Raw genomic sequence first — 17,579 nt, forward strand, 5'->3', positions numbered from 1 at the left:
GCAGGAAGTACAGTCGCGATATCAAAAGCCCGCCCACACTCTCGCAGATGCAGAACAATTAATAATGTTGGTGTGAAATAAACAGTTATGGAAATGTAGAAATTAAAGCTAAAGCTCTAATCTGCTCCCAAAAATTTCAAAAAAAGTCTGTTAGTGCCTCAGTGACAACTTCACTCAGAGAAGCCATCAGTCTCAGCTGTCAATCATGAGGTCACACCCCCCGTTTTTATAGCATCAAATAACTAACTCAAAGTAAACTTATTTTTAAAACGAACACCTGAAATGAAATCATCGTGATGATAACTGCCTTTAGTGACATAAACTAACTTTGGGGAAACATTTTTAAAGTGTAATTTTATTATTTAGTTTGCCTCGCGTCCATTAGAAAACACAGAGGGGCGGCTATACTGGGACCGGTCACCGGGGGGCGATCGAGGCGTGAAAGCTTCAGTAAATGAGAGGGAGACTGCAGGCTTGATCCAGAGTGGCTCAGGGCAGATCCAATAGTTTTAAACCTCAACAGAGTACCCGCCTTCGTGGAAATAAATGCTTGTCAATGGAGAGTGGCCAGACTATGTACAAATGAAATGTATGAGAGTCTGGTAAGACCAGGCTAAGTAGGACCCTCATCCCCCCCAAAAATGAAGGAAAAAAAAGACAGCAAACAAATCAATGGCAATAAGCTTTTTATTTAAACATTAAGGCAGTGTCTGTTTTTTTTTTTCCGGTTTAATTTTTACACTGCTATCCACAAAGCTTGCTGGTGGCCATGTTGAAATACAACAGTGTGAATATCAATTTTGCAGCAAATCACATAAATATGTACATCCTTTTAGGTCTATTTACACTCCTCGCTATAATACAGTGGGTCTTAATACAAAAAAAAGAAAAGGAATATGCACAAAATGGTTGTACAAAAACAGATGCCACCCAAATACCCACTTAACCTTTCCATTCTTAAGAGGGGCGACTATTACCTCCTGTTTTGCTATCTCTCTCCTCTTCATTTGTTTTAATCTCTGTTTTGTTAACGTTTATCAGTTCTCATCTAAGGAAAGTGCAATACTGTCCTCAGCAAAAAGGTCAAACAAACAGTCAATATAGAGGGGTGAAAAGGGCTCGTTATACAAGAAAACACTGAACTTTAGAGTGACTTGTCCACTAACTACAATACTGTCTGGAGTGATATGTCAGAGAATGAATCTCAATTGGAGCATTCTGGGATGTTTGTGTGGATGTAATGGTTCAAAAAAAAGCATAGCTACTGTTTGCAGACCCTGATCGGGGACCTTGCTGAGTGTTTTTGGGATTGAAGTAACTAAAGATAAAGCCCCATTTCACAAAACCACACTAGGTAGTGCACTAAAACTGTCCTTTACCAACAAAAGCAACAACAAAAGCCCCAAAACTGGATAAAACCCACTGCTGAACTTTGTTTAATCTTAATTAGCTTCCAAAAATATCCCTAAAGTCTGGCGGTTACAATGAATATTGCAGTTTGAACTGTTAAAGATACCTTTCATAGTAAAACCATGTGACAAATAAAAGTCAAACAATACGAATTAAAACATTTCATTATATCTAATATGCATGCAAAACAATTAGTAACCCCACCACTGAGGTGGTCTGAAAAAGAGGCGTTTTAGAGAGACTGACACAGTCAATGTCTCCTTCACGATTTTAAATTGTGCCTGTGACAAATTGTACAATCCTGGCATAACAAGGAACAAACAATAAAAAAAAGAGAGGAAAAAAAAAACAGTTGTGCGTAGTCACTTGGTAGTTTTAACTTCAGAAATGTATGTCAAATACATGGCACTTAACACTAGAATTATCTTTAAAACTGTACAGAGTGAAGGACTACAGGTTATATAAGGTGTGGCGTCTGCTCACCTCTTTATTCTATTACGCAGGATATATCATCTCCTCACGAGCCCACGGGGAAGCAAACGAAACCACCCAAACCCTTCGTTCAAGCACAAAGAGCGGAAGTAAGCAGCTGTCGTGAGTGTCATGTCAAAGGACTGGCCAGACAGCATGGCTTTAACTCTTGAACAAATAGGTGATGTGAAAAACATCAGGTTTGTTGGGACATTCAGACCTGATAAAGCAGCTTCCTCTAAAGACGCTTCCACTCGCTCAACTCTCTGCCAGTGATTGTCGCTAGAGAGTGGAACACTTGACAGGGTAGGTGAAGAACTAAATCAATAAACACTGTTTTAACAAAATTAAATGCTGTGTAAAAAGTTGCATTCAGGTCGGCATCTGTTGAAGGACACCGTTTGCTCACTAAGTGCTTAACGCATTACAAAAAAAAACATGCAATCAAGGTTCATGTACATAAAAAGATTTCAAAAACTAAATGAAACGTCTCCCATCAGCTATCACAGAGATGACAGAAAAGAAAATGATTGGTCAGCTAGAGTCGTTTCTGAGTGTCAAAACTAAAGTAAAAAATGAACATTATGTGTACCCTGTAAACCAATGATATGGTCACCCATGTAAACTCTCTGAAATAGCAAGGTAAGGACAGTATGTTACAGGAGAAAATGAAATCTGCTTCAAAACCAGCCCGGTTTAGCACAGGGATCAGCTAACCCGCCTCTCTGAGGGTCTTGTTCACCACACACAATCGGATGGCCCAACAGGGTCATGTTTGCAACACACGAACGCTCCTGGTAACCATAATGAAGGGCTACTGATGCATATGAGAACTAGGAGGATGCCGTGTGTTTCTGCAGAGGATTCATCCAGCCTTTGCATTATACCACACACACAAAATAAACAGTTTGCAGTTGCATTACAGTATAAGAGTATGTGTCCTGAGCAGTCTAATGAGGAATGCTCCAAAATGTATGAACAAAACAGACAAGTCCATGAGTCCACTCTGATAAGGCCAGCAAGACTACACGAAAACTAATAAAAGATTCTTCCAATGAGTAGTCCTGGGCCGACGGCACACGCTAATACATGTGTGTGCATTCACAAACACACAGACACAACACACGTCTGCGACCATGTAATGCATTTTCACCGACGGCTTAAGTGCGTGCACTAGGGGTCGATTACTGGATGTGTCTCTGTATGAATGAATATGTATGTAGAGGTATCAGAGGGTGTGAGCGCAGATGATTTATGTTCCCGTAAGTGTGTCGATATGGACATGAGTACGTGTGTTCACGAACATCCCTGTTTACAGTAACAAGTTCCTGTTCATAAAGCAGCAAACGTTCAGTCCAAGTGTACGGTGCATGTTCACTCGCTGTCTGACAGGGTCTCGTATTGAGAGCACAGCAGAGGTTTGGGTTCTTCCTCCCAGGTGCGGGGTTGAGTCTGGCCCTGTGTGGGCGCCGACGCGCCTGGATGCGTAGGGGAAGGCGAGGGTCCCGACATGATCCCGCTTGGGAGACGCATCTGCATGGTCAGGGGGTTACAGGGGAATGGAGTGGGTCCTGAGAGGAGGAACCAGAAAAAAAACATCAGCAAATATAGATAGATAAATACATAGACTGTACTGCTGTTGAAAAGTTTGTGTTTTTCTTAAGTCTTTTGTGTTCACTAAAGCCTAGTTCAGACTGCACGATATTCAAACTCGTCAGGTCACTGCTCTTTTCACATTGCATGACTATCTGGGGTATCATTCAGTCACTGCTGTGTTCACACTGAACTATAGTTTGATGACAGGAGTTCACACTGCATGACTGAACAAGAGGAAGAATCGCTGACAACTCTCTCTGGTGCGCAAACCACGTTTCCCAAACACACGTGCGATGTGACAAGTAAACAACGCGAGATCACACATGCGTCAGACTGGAGTTCTCGCGCGAGAATTGGAATTGTTATTAAAAATGATAAACTGCACAAAGTTTGTTTTAAATTGTATGTGCGCTGATTTGTGGAGAAAAAGAAAAAAAGATTATGGTGGAAGAAATTGTTGGAGAAGACCGAGGGAGCCAGGATTGTGTTCTGCAAAGACAGTTTGAGGTAAATAAACAATTTTGTAATGTGCTGCTGCTGTGGCTGGATGTGCACATGTTTGGCCTTTGTTTCTGTTTGATAGAATTGTAAATATATCTATTAAAATACTGATATAATCTGCTCTATAACTCCTCCCTGAACCTCCTGCTGCGCTGTATCTCACTCTCATTGGCTGTCGGTGTAATTTTCAGTCAGAACTCAGTTCACACAGCAGGAGTTTCAATCGCCGACAGGTCCAGATATTTAGCATGCCAAATATCTCATCGGTGTCTGCGACTTGTCGGCGATTCTCTCTGATCGCGTCTTTGATTGTTCACACTGCGTGATTGTCACTCGGGTGCACGAGCACCGATTTGCCTGTGATCTCGGGCATTTGTCGGCAATTTCACAAAACCTGTCGGTGACTCAAAATCGGGGCAAAAAACGTGCAGTGTAAACTAGGCTTAAGGCTGCATTTGTAAATAATGCATTGTGTGCAGTAAAAACAGTATTATTGTAAAATATTATTATAATTTAAAATTATTATAATTATGAAAACAAAATTGTAATAAATGTAAAACTTTTATTTGAATTTATTCCTGTGATGGTAAAGTTGAATTTTCAGCAGCAATTACTCCACAAACATGCTACTCAAGAGCCATTTCTTGTTGTTATCACTGTTGAACACATTTAAAGCATTTATGTGAAAAATAAATATTTTGTAACATTATAAATAGTATGTTTAAATGGACACCTTTTGTTTTAATTAGAAATAATTTATTCTGATTGATGAGTATGAATGTAGTGTTTACATAAATGCTAAATGAAGTGATCGGCTTGATGTGTGTGTTTGTCACAAGCTTCAAATTGGAATAGTTTTTTTGACTTAATATTTTTCTATTTCAGGTCCAAATGTAGAAAACAACAAGCACAAGAAGCTTTGTGCTGTGCTGGCTATATTTATTTGTCTTTTCCCGTGCCCAAAACAAGGTTTCTGTGGATGAGTGTCTAAAACAAGGACTGGCATGACATTGTCCTGCTCCACTTCACAGACGATGTCTGAAAAGAGAATTTTAGAAATGACACGGCAGTCATTTGTGACACTTCACTCAACAAATCGATCTGAACGTCAAATGTCATTAAGTCATGTACATGCTCAGTACTTTTCAGTTTTGTTTTTTAATCCAATCAAGCGTTTACATGTCCTCTTGATCAGATTAGAAAAGGTTTAAACCACCCCTTACAATCCAGATAAAATTTTAATTGGATTTGGTCAAATCATTCCCTTTGACGTGGGACTATATATGTGAGTGTTAGTCCGACTGTGCTACTATAGTGTGATTACAATCGGATTATTAGGGTCCATATAAAACGCAGCTAATCTCTTTCTTGTCACTTTTGATCAATTGAATATGTCCTTGCTGAATAAAATGATTTTCTCTCTCCCCTTCTTGCTCTCTCAAAAAAAATCTCAGTGACCCAAACTTTTGAATGGTAGTCTAGATTTGTAAATCTAATTTTGGATTAAACATAAATGAACACACACACACACACACACACACACACACACACACACACACACACACACACACACACACACACATACATATATATATATATAATTAGAAATTCTAGTCCACATGCATTGAGTTAATTTAGCTAGCAAGTGTTACTAACATTTAATTAGTTTCTCGCCTGCACCTTGTGTGTATGTACCTGTAGATGAAGGCCTGTCCTCCCACACTCTGTTGGTGAGTGGGGTGTGACGGTTACAGTCTCCTTCAGAGTGGACAGAGGACACAGATGAAGGTCTCTCGCCTCCAGACAGACCAGGACCAGGAGACTTAGTCTTACGACCATTAGAGCGACCTCCTTTGGATTTTCCTAAACCCAAACACAGGGCTTGAATCAGACACAAATATTACATCTTTCACTACAATTTGATAACACTTCCCTGCCATTGAAACATTTTTCTGGCAATCCATGTTTTCACTGTTATATGTAAGGGGGTACTGTTATGGATCTCCTGAAATAGAACAGCAAATAAGCGAAGCAGCAGCAGACACAAACGATAGAATCATTGCTTACGCACAAGTTAAGCTACTGTGATCGATCCAGGCCTGGTTCCAGAATCAAATCAAGTAGGGTGCTTCTGAAATTATTGAGGGTGCTTTAAGCAGCTGCTCCACCAGAATGAGAAATGTATGATTATTTATTTACAGGTCATTTATTTGAATGCGTTACTATTATTTTAACATGTCATCATCCTGAGAACAAAAAAAAAAGGTAATGTGAATTTAGATATTTTTTTTTTTTAATTCCTGTTATATGCGATATATTTTACTATACAGAGGACACCAGAACTAGGTTTCTATGCTACACCAGAACCCCTTTATTGAGGAAAATAAAAGACATGAATAACAATGGGATTGTTTTTTTCATTCTTCCAATCAATTTATTTTACCCAAACTTTGTATAAAGATGATTCTCAATGTTATGAAAGATACAGAAAATTTTGATATCAGGCTACCATTTAACTTAATGCAATATGTGTGTAAATATGGCCATACATGCCATTTCCTTTCTAATTTGCATTTGTAATGTGTTTTGGGACTATATAAATGTACAAAATCATGTAATAATATTTTCATAAGAATGTCTTATATTCTATAAGAATATACAGACTTAAAACTGTGTTGTTTGAGAAATTCGTCCTCTACTGATGCCAAACCTCTATTCTGGGTCTCAAGGGTATATTTCTGTCTCGTGCAGAGTTTCATTTATATTTAGATCGATGTCAATTCCAAAACTTTGCTGAAAGCAATATTGGCCGTCGATTTTATCAATGAATGACTAGCCTCGAAAGAGATAAGATCACTACAATGCTGTTGTTTTGTCAGTTCATCGTGATCTCACAAAGTTTCTTTATAATAATGAAGTTGTTAACAATTCATCTCTTACTTACATAGTGGCTTGATTTTGTTTGTTATTAAGAGGTTTCGCAAGCCTGCATTTCAGCACTGAATAAGAACTCTGCAATATCGAGTGGTGAGATTCTGATCGTGTTCCAGAGATCGACAACTATCTGTGATTGGCTACACCACTCACAGCTGCAAAAACACACTGTAAATAGATGCATTTGATGCTCTCCAGAGCTGGGATACAAATGTTAAAATCTGCCAAATCTGTTTCGCCAATATTATTACTGTGTCAACTGAGGGTGCTTTTGCTTTCGTTTAAGGGGTCCTTTTGCACCCTCTAGCACCCCCGTAGAACCGGGCCTGGATCGATCATAAAACATTCAACAACGTATAACTTGCCAAACCTGCCTAACATTACTGAAAGAAATGTCAACTCAGGAAAGCTGTATAAGGACAAGCTTTGGGGGTGTTGATGGAAGCAATCTACTTCATCTATGTTTTGATCATCATTTGGAATCTGATTTTTTGTTCAAAATGTTGCTTTTTAAAACTTAGCCACATTCAAGTGCTAATAAAAATAAAATAAAAAGACTGCATAAAGCCAAAAAAAAAAAGTGTTTTGTTTTAAAGTAGGGTCTCTGTTTTTGCATATTATATGTTCGGATATTTGTACAAAATGCTGGTGCAGGCCGGCAAATTTATAAAATGCTGACGGGGAAAGACTTAAGATATCCGTGTATCCAAATTCATTCTCAGCTAGTTGATTGTAACAATGTAAAATATATTGGCAAAAGTTTTGGGACACCTGCCTTTACATGCACATGAACTTTAATGACATCCCATTCTTAATCTAAATGGAGTTGGCCCACCCTTTGCAGCTATAACTGCTTCAACTACCAGTTGAAGTAGACCACATACAATTACAGAGTTGCTGTTGTTCCCATTTGCTTCCATTTTGTTATAATACCACTACACTGCGAATTCAGACACTCAAGAGGTCGTGAGATATTGCAGATGCTACGAGTCAGTTAATTTGATCATCGCATCAAATCAGCTGGTACACGACACGACTGCACAATGAACGCCGGTGATCACACAAGCTTTCGCGTTAAAGGGGGGGGTGAAATGCTGTTTCATGCATACTGAGCTTTTTACACTGTTAAAGACATGGATTCCCATCCTAAACATAAACAAAGTTTCAAAAACTAATATTGGACATTTCATGGAGTATTTCTGTGTTAAAAATACTCCTTCCGGTTTCTCACAAGTTTCGGAGAGTTTTTTTCGAGTATGGGTCTACTTGACGTTAATAGATCGGAAGGTCCTTGTATGGGCCCTACGGGCTCTTCTCCCGGTTGCGCGCGCGTGACTAGAGCGAGAGAGGAAATGCACGGCCATAAACACTCAGGTGCAGATCCATTCGATCCAGGCGCCACACTCCACTTTATTCCTATGGGTGACTCCAACGCTTCAGCACAGCATTCCCGGAAGGCAGCCCTGCATTTGAACCAATTTGAATGCAGAAATGACGGGAAGCTTCACAACATCGCTTCAGTCGCGACGCAAAAGTGGATCTCCACCGTTCACTGCTGTCAGGACTTCACCAAATCATACCAAAGAAGTGTGTTTTTGACGGAGCGGTCCCAGCGATAAAGGTTCGGTCCTGCTTTGGAAGCAGCCGTTGAGTAAAACTGCTTCAAATGTCTATGCTGTTGGCTCGTCGCGTGAGTAAACATCAGTAAACGACTCGATCGCGTGCTTCGTCATTCAAATGCGCTAACGGACTCTGTTGTTCTATGTACACTAGTCTGACGTGCAAAACCGTTTTGCTTGCTACTGCTAAGGTTTAATCACATACAATAGTCCATAAACCAAATCATGTCCTCAAAAACTGCGAGTAAACACACACAAATGTTGACAGGCCACTAAATACAGTACATACCACAGAGACGGAGGTCCTGCTGTTGCCGTTTCTCCTGTTCAATTTATTTCAGCCTCCAAATGATTCTGGATCATTATCTGTGATAGCCATGGGTTTCTCCACGCTTGAGGACGTCACCGCTTTGCGCGCTTGTCATTCTTTAGCTACGCCCACACGATACGCCTCCAGGCGCTCGTTTTTTTCCGGAAAGACTCGGTACAGCCCATATTTCTTTCATAAATATAATAAAACTAAAGACTTTTCGGAGATATGAAGGATGCAATACTAATCTATAGGTCCTCAAGATTGACATGAGATTGACTGAAACTGAGTATTTCACCTCCCCTTTAAACACAGACCGGAGCTTTCAATGTTGCTGATAGAAAAAATGTGTGCGCAAATGATTTGTTGAAACGCAGAGAACAGTAGCCATTCCTTTCAACTGAAACAACCAGAGGGAGAGAAGGCACGTGTGAGAGAGAGAAAGTGTGTGTGTATACGCTGTATGGTTGCAGCCACTGAGCTAGCCTAATAATACCTATAGATCAAGCCTATGTGATGTGGTTGTGCAAGATTTGGCAATACGGGACAGCCATATGCTGGTGAAAATCGGGCGGACTCCCCAAATTTTTTAAACATGCTTCAATATCATCGTAAGGTCGGGAGGTGCACTTAACGTGCTCGGCTCGTTTCGCATTTCCTCTCACATGGTGAGAGACACGACCAAACGAGCATCAATGATGTCCACGCGATTTCTCCTGGGAGAAAAATCATCATCTGCGAGTTCGTATGACAGCAAAAATCACACCGTGTACGCTCGCCTTAACAGTTGACCGTGGAATATTTAGTAGTGAGGAAATTTCATGAATGTGACCCAAATGTTTGTCTGTCTGCATGCCTAGATGCTTGATTTTATACACCTGTGGCCATAGAAGTGATTGGAACACCTGAATTCAATGATTTGCAGCTTTGTCCAAATACTTTTGGCAATATAGTGTATGTCGTAGATCTTTTCGGATAGGGTCATAGACATCAGGGGAAAAACTATTCGAATGCAACCAATACATAGGAGAGAACATGCCGCTTTTTTGAAGACATGAAAGTATTTTGACTTCTGTCACTTGGTAAAACTAGGCAAATTAGGTAGGTACCAATATGGGCAAGTTAGGTGACATGCCCTTTATACCTTTATATACAGGTCCTTCTCAAAAAATTTACATATTGTGATAAAGTTCATTATTTTCCATAATGTAATGATAAAAATTTAACTTTCATATATTTTAGATTCATTGCACTCAACTGAAATATTTCAGGTCTTTTATTGTTTTAATACTGATGATTTTGGCATACAGCTCATGAAACCCCCAAATTCCATCTAAAAAAAATTAGCATATCATGAAAAGGTTCTTTAAACGAGCTATTAACCTAATCAACTAATCAACTCTAAACACCTGCAAAAGATTCCTGAGGCTTTTAAAAACTTCCAGCCTGGTTCATTACTCAAAACCGCAATCATGGGTAAGACTGCCGACCTGACTGCTGTACAGAAGGCCATCATTGACACCCTCAAGCGAGAGGGTAAGACACAGAAAGAAATTTCTGAACGAATAGGCTGTTCCCAGAGTGCTGTATCAAGGCACCTCGTGGGAAGTCTGTGGGAAGGAAAAGGTGTGGCAAAAAAACGCTGCACAAAGAGAAGAGGTGACCGGACCCTGAGGAAGATTGTGGAGAAGGACCGATTCCAGACCTTGGGGGACCTGCGGAAGCAGTGGACTGAGCACAGGCGTGTGCAGGAAATGGGCTACAGGTGCCGCATTCCCCAGTTCAAGCCACTTTGAGCTACAGAGAAGCAGCACTGGACTGTTACTCAGTGGTCCAAAGTACTTTTTTCGGATGAAAGCAAATTTTGCATGTCATTCGGAAATCAAGGTGCCAGAGTCTGGAGGAAGAATGGGGAGAAGGAAATGCCAAAATGCCTGAAGTCCAGTGTAAAGTACCCACAGTCAGTGATGGTCTGGGGTGCCATGTCAGCTGCTGGTGTTGGTCCACTGTGTTTTATCAAGCGCAGGGTCAATGCAGCTAGCTATCAGGAGATTTTGGATCACTTCATTCTTCCATCTGCTGAAAAGCTTTATGGAGATGAAGATTTCATCTCCATTCGTTTGTCAGCACGACCTGGCACTGGTCACAGTGCCAAAACCACTGGTAAATGGTTTACTGACCATGGTATTACTGTGCTCAATTGGCCTGCCAACTCTCCTGACCTGAACCCCATAGAGAATCTGTGGGATATTGTGAAGAGAAAGTTGAGAGACGCAAGACCCAACACTCTGGATGAGCTTAAGGCCGCTATCGAAGCATCCTGGGCCTCCATAACACCTCAGCAGTGCCACAGGCTGATCGCCTCCATGCCACGCCGCATTGAAGCAGTCATTTCTGCAAAAGGATTCCCGACCAAGTACTGAGTGCATAACTGAACATAATTATTTGAAGGTTGACTTTTATTGTATTAAAAACTTTTCGTTTATTGGTCGAATGAAATCTGCTAATTTTTTGAGATAGGAATTTTGGGTTTTCATAAGCTGTATGCCAAAATCATCTTTTATTTAAACCAATAAAAGACCTGAAATATTTCAGTTGGTGTGCAATGAATCTAAAATATATGAAAGTTAAATTTTTATCATTACATTATGGAAAATAATGAACTTTATAACAATATGGACATTTTTTGGAAAGGACCTGTATATATATATATATTGTAGTTTTGTAGGTAAAGGGCATGTCACCTATATATATATATATATTATATATATATATATTAACACACACACACGCATATATATATATATATATATATATATATATATATATATATATTAACATATAAACAACTGCATTAAATACGTGTTCATCCTGTAATAATGTGCTGTTAATAATTTGTCTTTGTGAGGACATTTGGCCCAAAAAAATGTGTAAAAACCTCATACATGCTGTCATGAAGGTAGCTGAATTATCAAGGGTTTATTTTGCGCACCTGGCAAGGAGTAGGGGTCTTCAGAACGCCCATCCGCTGAAGCTGGCGGCACGACAGCAGCTGGAACGCCAGCACTCATCGAGTTGACAGAGTTGGACGGTGAGCGATCGTCCATCTGTTCATCATATTTGCCCATGAGGGCTTTCCTGATGATGGCCTCCAGACCTATAGTATTACCACTGGTCTCTGGTGGCGGGTGACTGCGCACACTCACGGGTCCTAAAAAGAGACGTTACAGTTGTGTTAAAGGAACACGACTTTGTGAAGTTAAAATAAACTTCTATTGTATATAAAAAAAATTTTTTTAAACTGGTGGACCTGCTATTGTAGAGGCAGGCATGTTGAAGATTTCTGTCCCAGGTTGGCCCTGGTCTAAAAGGGAGAGAGGAAGAGATAAATTTGAGACCTTTTAGCCAGCAACTTTTTTTTTCTGCAAAAAAACTAAACAAAAACAGCAAAAGATTGAGTTGAATAAACTCACTGAATTCGGCCTCTGCTCCAACCACCATCTTTTTAATCATGTCCTTCTTACTCTTGACAATGGCGGAGTTGCTCTCAGTCAGTTTACTGAAAAAGGCTGGCCGTTGAGAGCTACTGGCCGGAGAACGAGATCCCATACTGAGACACAAAAGTAGAGAACAATTAATGAAAATATAGTATGAAAGAGTTTGTTTATTTAATGTCAAATTTATAAATGAAACCTTCAAATGAGTCAAATATTTTTTCAATCAAGAATTGGATATAATCAGCCAGTGGACTGAGAAACTCTAAATCGTTGAACACTTTATTGTTAAACTATTAAAAAGAACAAATTCATTGTAATGAGTCTGGCTTCCATCACTTTTGTGTGAATAAATCTATCTGTATGGTATATACCCTTGCTCTGCTTGTTCATTGGGGTAGGCGGCTCCTGGTGTCTCAGGCTCCGAAACCCCAGGTGGTGAAACCGGTTCAATTCCATCAGCAGCCAGACTCACTGGAGACGGCTTACTCTGAGGAGGAGATCTGTCTCTCCCTCTCTCCCTCTCCGCAGCAGTGCCTTCTGGGGTGTAGCGGGCGTTGGGCTCTGTGGGTGTCTGGGCTTGGGGCGTGCTGGGTGGACGGGTGAGATCCAGCACAGGGGAGTTGTGATACCCAAACACAGGCTGCAGAGATGATTGACCTCCCATCTGGCCTTGCTGCGACTGGCGTGTGTAGTCTTTAGTGATCACCTCCTGTAAAGAGAAGACATCCATTTGGTGAGCATGCAGGGGATAACTTAAGAAATTATAGTCTGCTTTGACCCAGATTCCACTTCAAAATACAAGTTAGAAAGAGCTAATTTCCAAAATGGCTTAATTATCATTTGCTCTGGTCTCAGTAATATAAGATTAGTACTAATGGTATTTAATCAGTTATAGCACATGAGCGGCAGCTGGACATCAAGAACCATCCTGTGACAGAGATGGTGATACTGATTACCAATCATAAAGACAGATGCATTTATGTAAAATAAACCTATAACCCAACCCATTTGGTTATCACACCTGTACCGATGTGGGAACAGTAGGTTATCACTTCAATTGTTGTCCTTAATTTACATTTAAAATAAAATCTTGTTTGCAGGTTGAGAGAGAAGACTGGTGTAAAAACAGTACTTTGAAGAAAAAGAAACATGTACTTTGGCACTTACATCGTATCTGCACTTTGCTGTTTATAAAGAAAAAACGCTCAACAGAAGTGTGTGTGATTGGTTATAATGCTCAACCCTGTAAAACGTGCGAATAATGATGTTAAAGACCCCTGTGGTGAAAATCAAGTTTTTAATGTTGTTAATGTGTCTTTGCTTTTAATATGCTTTAAGACAGGCCAAGTGCAAAGTCAACACCATTGCTGAGTATTTTCTCCTTAAAACTAGAGAACCAAAGATAGGTCTCAAAAACATGGATTGAAATAGAAAGTGTTCCTGACTTCACAAACTACCTTGTAAACAATCACGTTAACATGCGGGCACCGGACGGGCTTAAGCATATAAAAAACTATGGCCGCTTGAAGCAGGGGAGTCTCAAGAGAAGCCAGGTTATTCTGTTATATTTTTCTGTTGATAAGAAAATCAAGTACATTTAACAATATAGCGGGTCAATTCTAAACATGATTTATTATAATGAACTATAGGCCTTTTTTGACGTTCTAGGTTGTTCAAAGCGTTTTTAAGGATACAGATTTTTATAAGGCAGACATGAGTTGGTGAATGGGAACATGGTTTGTGTAACATTAGCAAAAAGATTAGTGTGTATTAGCTGTTTGATAACGTAAAAACAAAATACTATATTGTAGAGAGTGATACAAAAAACCTGTTACATTCTAATACATCAATTTGTCTAATACATCATCTAATTCACTCTTTCACTTCTTCTGAATCGGTTTCTAGTTCAAACATATGGCTGAATTAAATCAGTATTTTCAGTAAATCAATCAGCCATTGTGTTGAATGGATAATTTGCATATTCATGGTATATGAAATATTACGTTTTAAGGGATAACATTATTGACTACGGGGTGTTTAATGTAATGTTGCAAATTCTGGTTCTGATTCTGAAATCTGATGGAATGAGCCACTTTCAACAAATAAATGATTCAAAATGTCTCAATCTGACAGACACTTACGCTAATGTGCTGGGCAAGGGTGACCACTCTCTGGGAGCCTTTGATGGCAGAGGATGGCTGCTGACCTGGAGAAAGTCTGTCCTCAGACCCGTACAGCTGTTCCAGTGCTTTTTGGTGAGCTGCAGAGAGGATAGGAAAGCACACACATACGTGGAGAAAAAGACATGAAAGTACAGTTGAGTATGGTGTGGCAGAAGCTCTGGAGTACTCTGAGGGTAAGAGCTTAGACGGGTGTGAAAGCGGTGCGGTCACATACAGGCTCTGGGATTACTCAATGACTTTCACATGTGTGTTCAGAGATCAAGCCAACATTATGGAGGCATCTGAATGTAGCAGAACACTGTGCCGATTGAATGCTTAGAACAAAAACACAATGATAAAACAAAAGCAAAATGTGTGTTTAAAATGAGCTGTGAAGGTATGAGAGGTGGGTACATCTGCTTGATTACCAGGACTAAGAGTCAAAGACATTTTCCTTTTTCCTGCAACAGTACATTTGGATCGTCTCCACACTACGCAGGCTTATCTTTACAACAGATAAGCCAAAGTATAAAACTTTATTAGTAATTTGACCTGATTGAAAATGAGTCTGCAAGGCAGATTGTTTAATGCTGCAATGTTGTGTACCACTTGAAAGAGGTCTAAAGAATGACTCTAGTTCTGATTTACCTACCAAAAAAACTAAAATTCTGTCATAAATGAGTAATTCCTGTTCAGCCAGCATCGTTCTGGTGCAACATAGTTTTTTGAATGGGAAGAAATGGCAGAAGGCAGTGACAACGCTGGGAGATTTTTCAGCCATCTAAAAGGACCAAATCTGAGGTGTGGTCATATTTTGGCTTTTACAAAAGTCCTGAGGGAAACTTAAAGGAGTACTTCAGCACTGGGAAGATGAATCTTAATTTAAACTGGGTCATTAATATAGTAGGAATGTGAAATTATTTTTGACAATTCCCTGAATGCTTCAGTGCCCTACGAGGCCACCCCCAAAGCCACCGCTACTGGATCACTTTCCCACCGTGTTAATTTTCATAAAATCATTTCAGTTAGAGAACAGACACTACAATTAAAAACTGAACATGTCTGTTTAATATAGTGTGATTTAGCCGCTGAGGGAGTGTCATGGTGAGTGCGATTTCCCACCCCCCATGCGTGGATTGAAAACATGCGGAAATGGCTCCCTCTGCTGGCTGTAGTCTTTAGCCTTTTTAGGATTTTTTCCAGAAATAAAATGCATAAATCTCTTGTCTCAGGGGGATATGAGGGGGGTAAGCATGATCACTCGAATATACTCCAAGGTTTCTACTGATACAAAGCCATATGCTAATCGCTGAAATAAACTGTCTGCAGAACATGCAAAAATAAAGTCGCTGCTATAGGGGCAAACACTTCAAATCTGTTGAGTCGTTTTTCATAACCATCCACTGTTGTATAGCGAATGTAAGACAAGTGGACCTTGACCTCTTTGGCCAAAACTCAATTTTGAGTTGAAATATTTGATTTCACTCACTTGAAATTAACGTGAAGCTTCCACAAAGAAAAGTTTGCAGCAAGTGGCTTTGAGCCAAACATGAATAAACAAGTTCAGACAAGACTAGGGTGACATTTAAAGGGATAATAATGTATATTGATTTTACGCTTATTACACCAATTGTTAATACACAATTAATGTTTTTAATCTTACTTGTTTATAAATACAGTTTGTACAGTGTACAAAACAATTGTCCAGACAAGATGATCACAAGAAGTAACAGTAATAATTATAGTAGTATTAGTAAAGTCCTCTGATTTAATTTTCAATACAATCAAAAACAGAGGCACAAGTTGCATTTGACTGAAACGAGAGAGCACGTCCGTTGTGATACGTGATCATTTGGATCAGTATTATTATGATACGAAATTTTAATACCGTTCCATCCATATTAGTGTGTAACAAAGTTCTAAATTAATGAAAACATCCTGAAAAAGTTGTAAATCTAAAAGAGCAGCATATGTAAAATTAATTGGCTCTCAAATGTAAGAGTCGACCGAGTCAATTAAACAAATAATTTTTCAATTGAGTCACAAACTGTTTCGTTGTGACGTCACAGCAAAACATTAGCATATTGTCCGTCCACTTATTACACACACATGCCGTGCAGAGACCAGGGAAACCTTGAACACAGTAGCTGATATTGGATAGCATCATGCCGAGAAGTAGACACTACAATGTGTTTGTGTTTCATATTGTGTAGGTATCTGGCTAACGGGCTAACACACATTATTACTGTCTCACTGAAATACTTCTGTAAATCAATTGTGGGCTGAAGTATTATCTAAAACTGTGTCTATTAATGCAGATTGTCTGTCATTCTTACTTGAGTAAAGATAAAGGATGGAACAAGTTTTTTTTTGCAAACGTTATTGTTTACAGTGCAAGTATATACTGTTATGAGTTATTAATACGGTTCCCACATGTGCACAGCAATACATTAGACAGACACACACATATACACACGTTAATGCTGATGGTGAGGAATTAAGAGTTGAAATTTAATAATTTTTATTCTAAGCCTGTGTCAGTCGCCTGTGCAGTTTCCATTGTAAATACAGCACACACGCGTCGTGATGCTCACGGGAACAACATCGGCTGCCGTAACTCGACAGCGTTGCATGGAAACTGCGTAGGCGACTGACACAGGCTAGAACGAAATTGTTGAATGAAGTCATTATCGTTGTTTGTTTATTAAATTGCTGTCTTTGGAGGGGTCAGAGAGGTCTTACAGGTTTGGAATGACACGAGGGTGAGTAATTAATGACAGAATTTTATTAAACTAACCTTTTAATGATACTTTTAGTAGTTTTGGGGAAATCTCCTAAGTATAAGATGTCCTAACTACATACTAATTCTAATGGATTGGATTATCTTAATGGATTTTAAGCACATCCAAGAATAACATTGGTTAAATGTAGGGATATAAATCATAAAGAATTAATCATTTTATAATCATTATGTGGAATCATAATCAGATACTTAGCAATTATTTAAGTATTTTTTTCAGAAAGCCCCTCTCATAAATAGGATCCAAACAATATACACTAGGCACGTGTTTAGTGCTCA

General features: G+C 39.4%; 1 protein-coding gene across 8 annotated transcripts in view; it reads right to left on the minus strand.

Annotated features, from left to right (window-relative positions):
* Positions 1 to 669: 669 nt before the first annotated feature.
* ncor2 (nuclear receptor corepressor 2) overlaps positions 670 to 17,579 on the minus strand; it is a 168,177-nt gene continuing 151,267 nt past the window's right edge. For all 8 annotated transcript variants that reach the window (XM_067413414.1, XM_067413410.1, XM_067413413.1 and 5 more), the window contains 7 exons: positions 14,480 to 14,598; positions 12,710 to 13,047; positions 12,315 to 12,451; positions 12,152 to 12,205; positions 11,834 to 12,052; positions 5,674 to 5,841; positions 670 to 3,452 (listed from right to left, as the gene is read on the minus strand). In XM_067413414.1, the coding sequence (XP_067269515.1) occupies positions 3,256 to 3,452; positions 5,674 to 5,841; positions 11,834 to 12,052; positions 12,152 to 12,205; positions 12,315 to 12,451; positions 12,710 to 13,047; positions 14,480 to 14,598 (1,232 nt within the window). In that variant the 3' untranslated portion in view covers positions 670 to 3,255. The remainder of the gene's footprint in view (positions 3,453 to 5,673; positions 5,842 to 11,833; positions 12,053 to 12,151; positions 12,206 to 12,314; positions 12,452 to 12,709; positions 13,048 to 14,479; positions 14,599 to 17,579) is intronic.

Source organism: Pseudorasbora parva, chromosome 13 (genome assembly GCF_024679245.1).
Source record: "Pseudorasbora parva isolate DD20220531a chromosome 13, ASM2467924v1, whole genome shotgun sequence".
Lineage (NCBI taxonomy): Eukaryota > Metazoa > Chordata > Actinopteri > Cypriniformes > Gobionidae > Pseudorasbora > Pseudorasbora parva.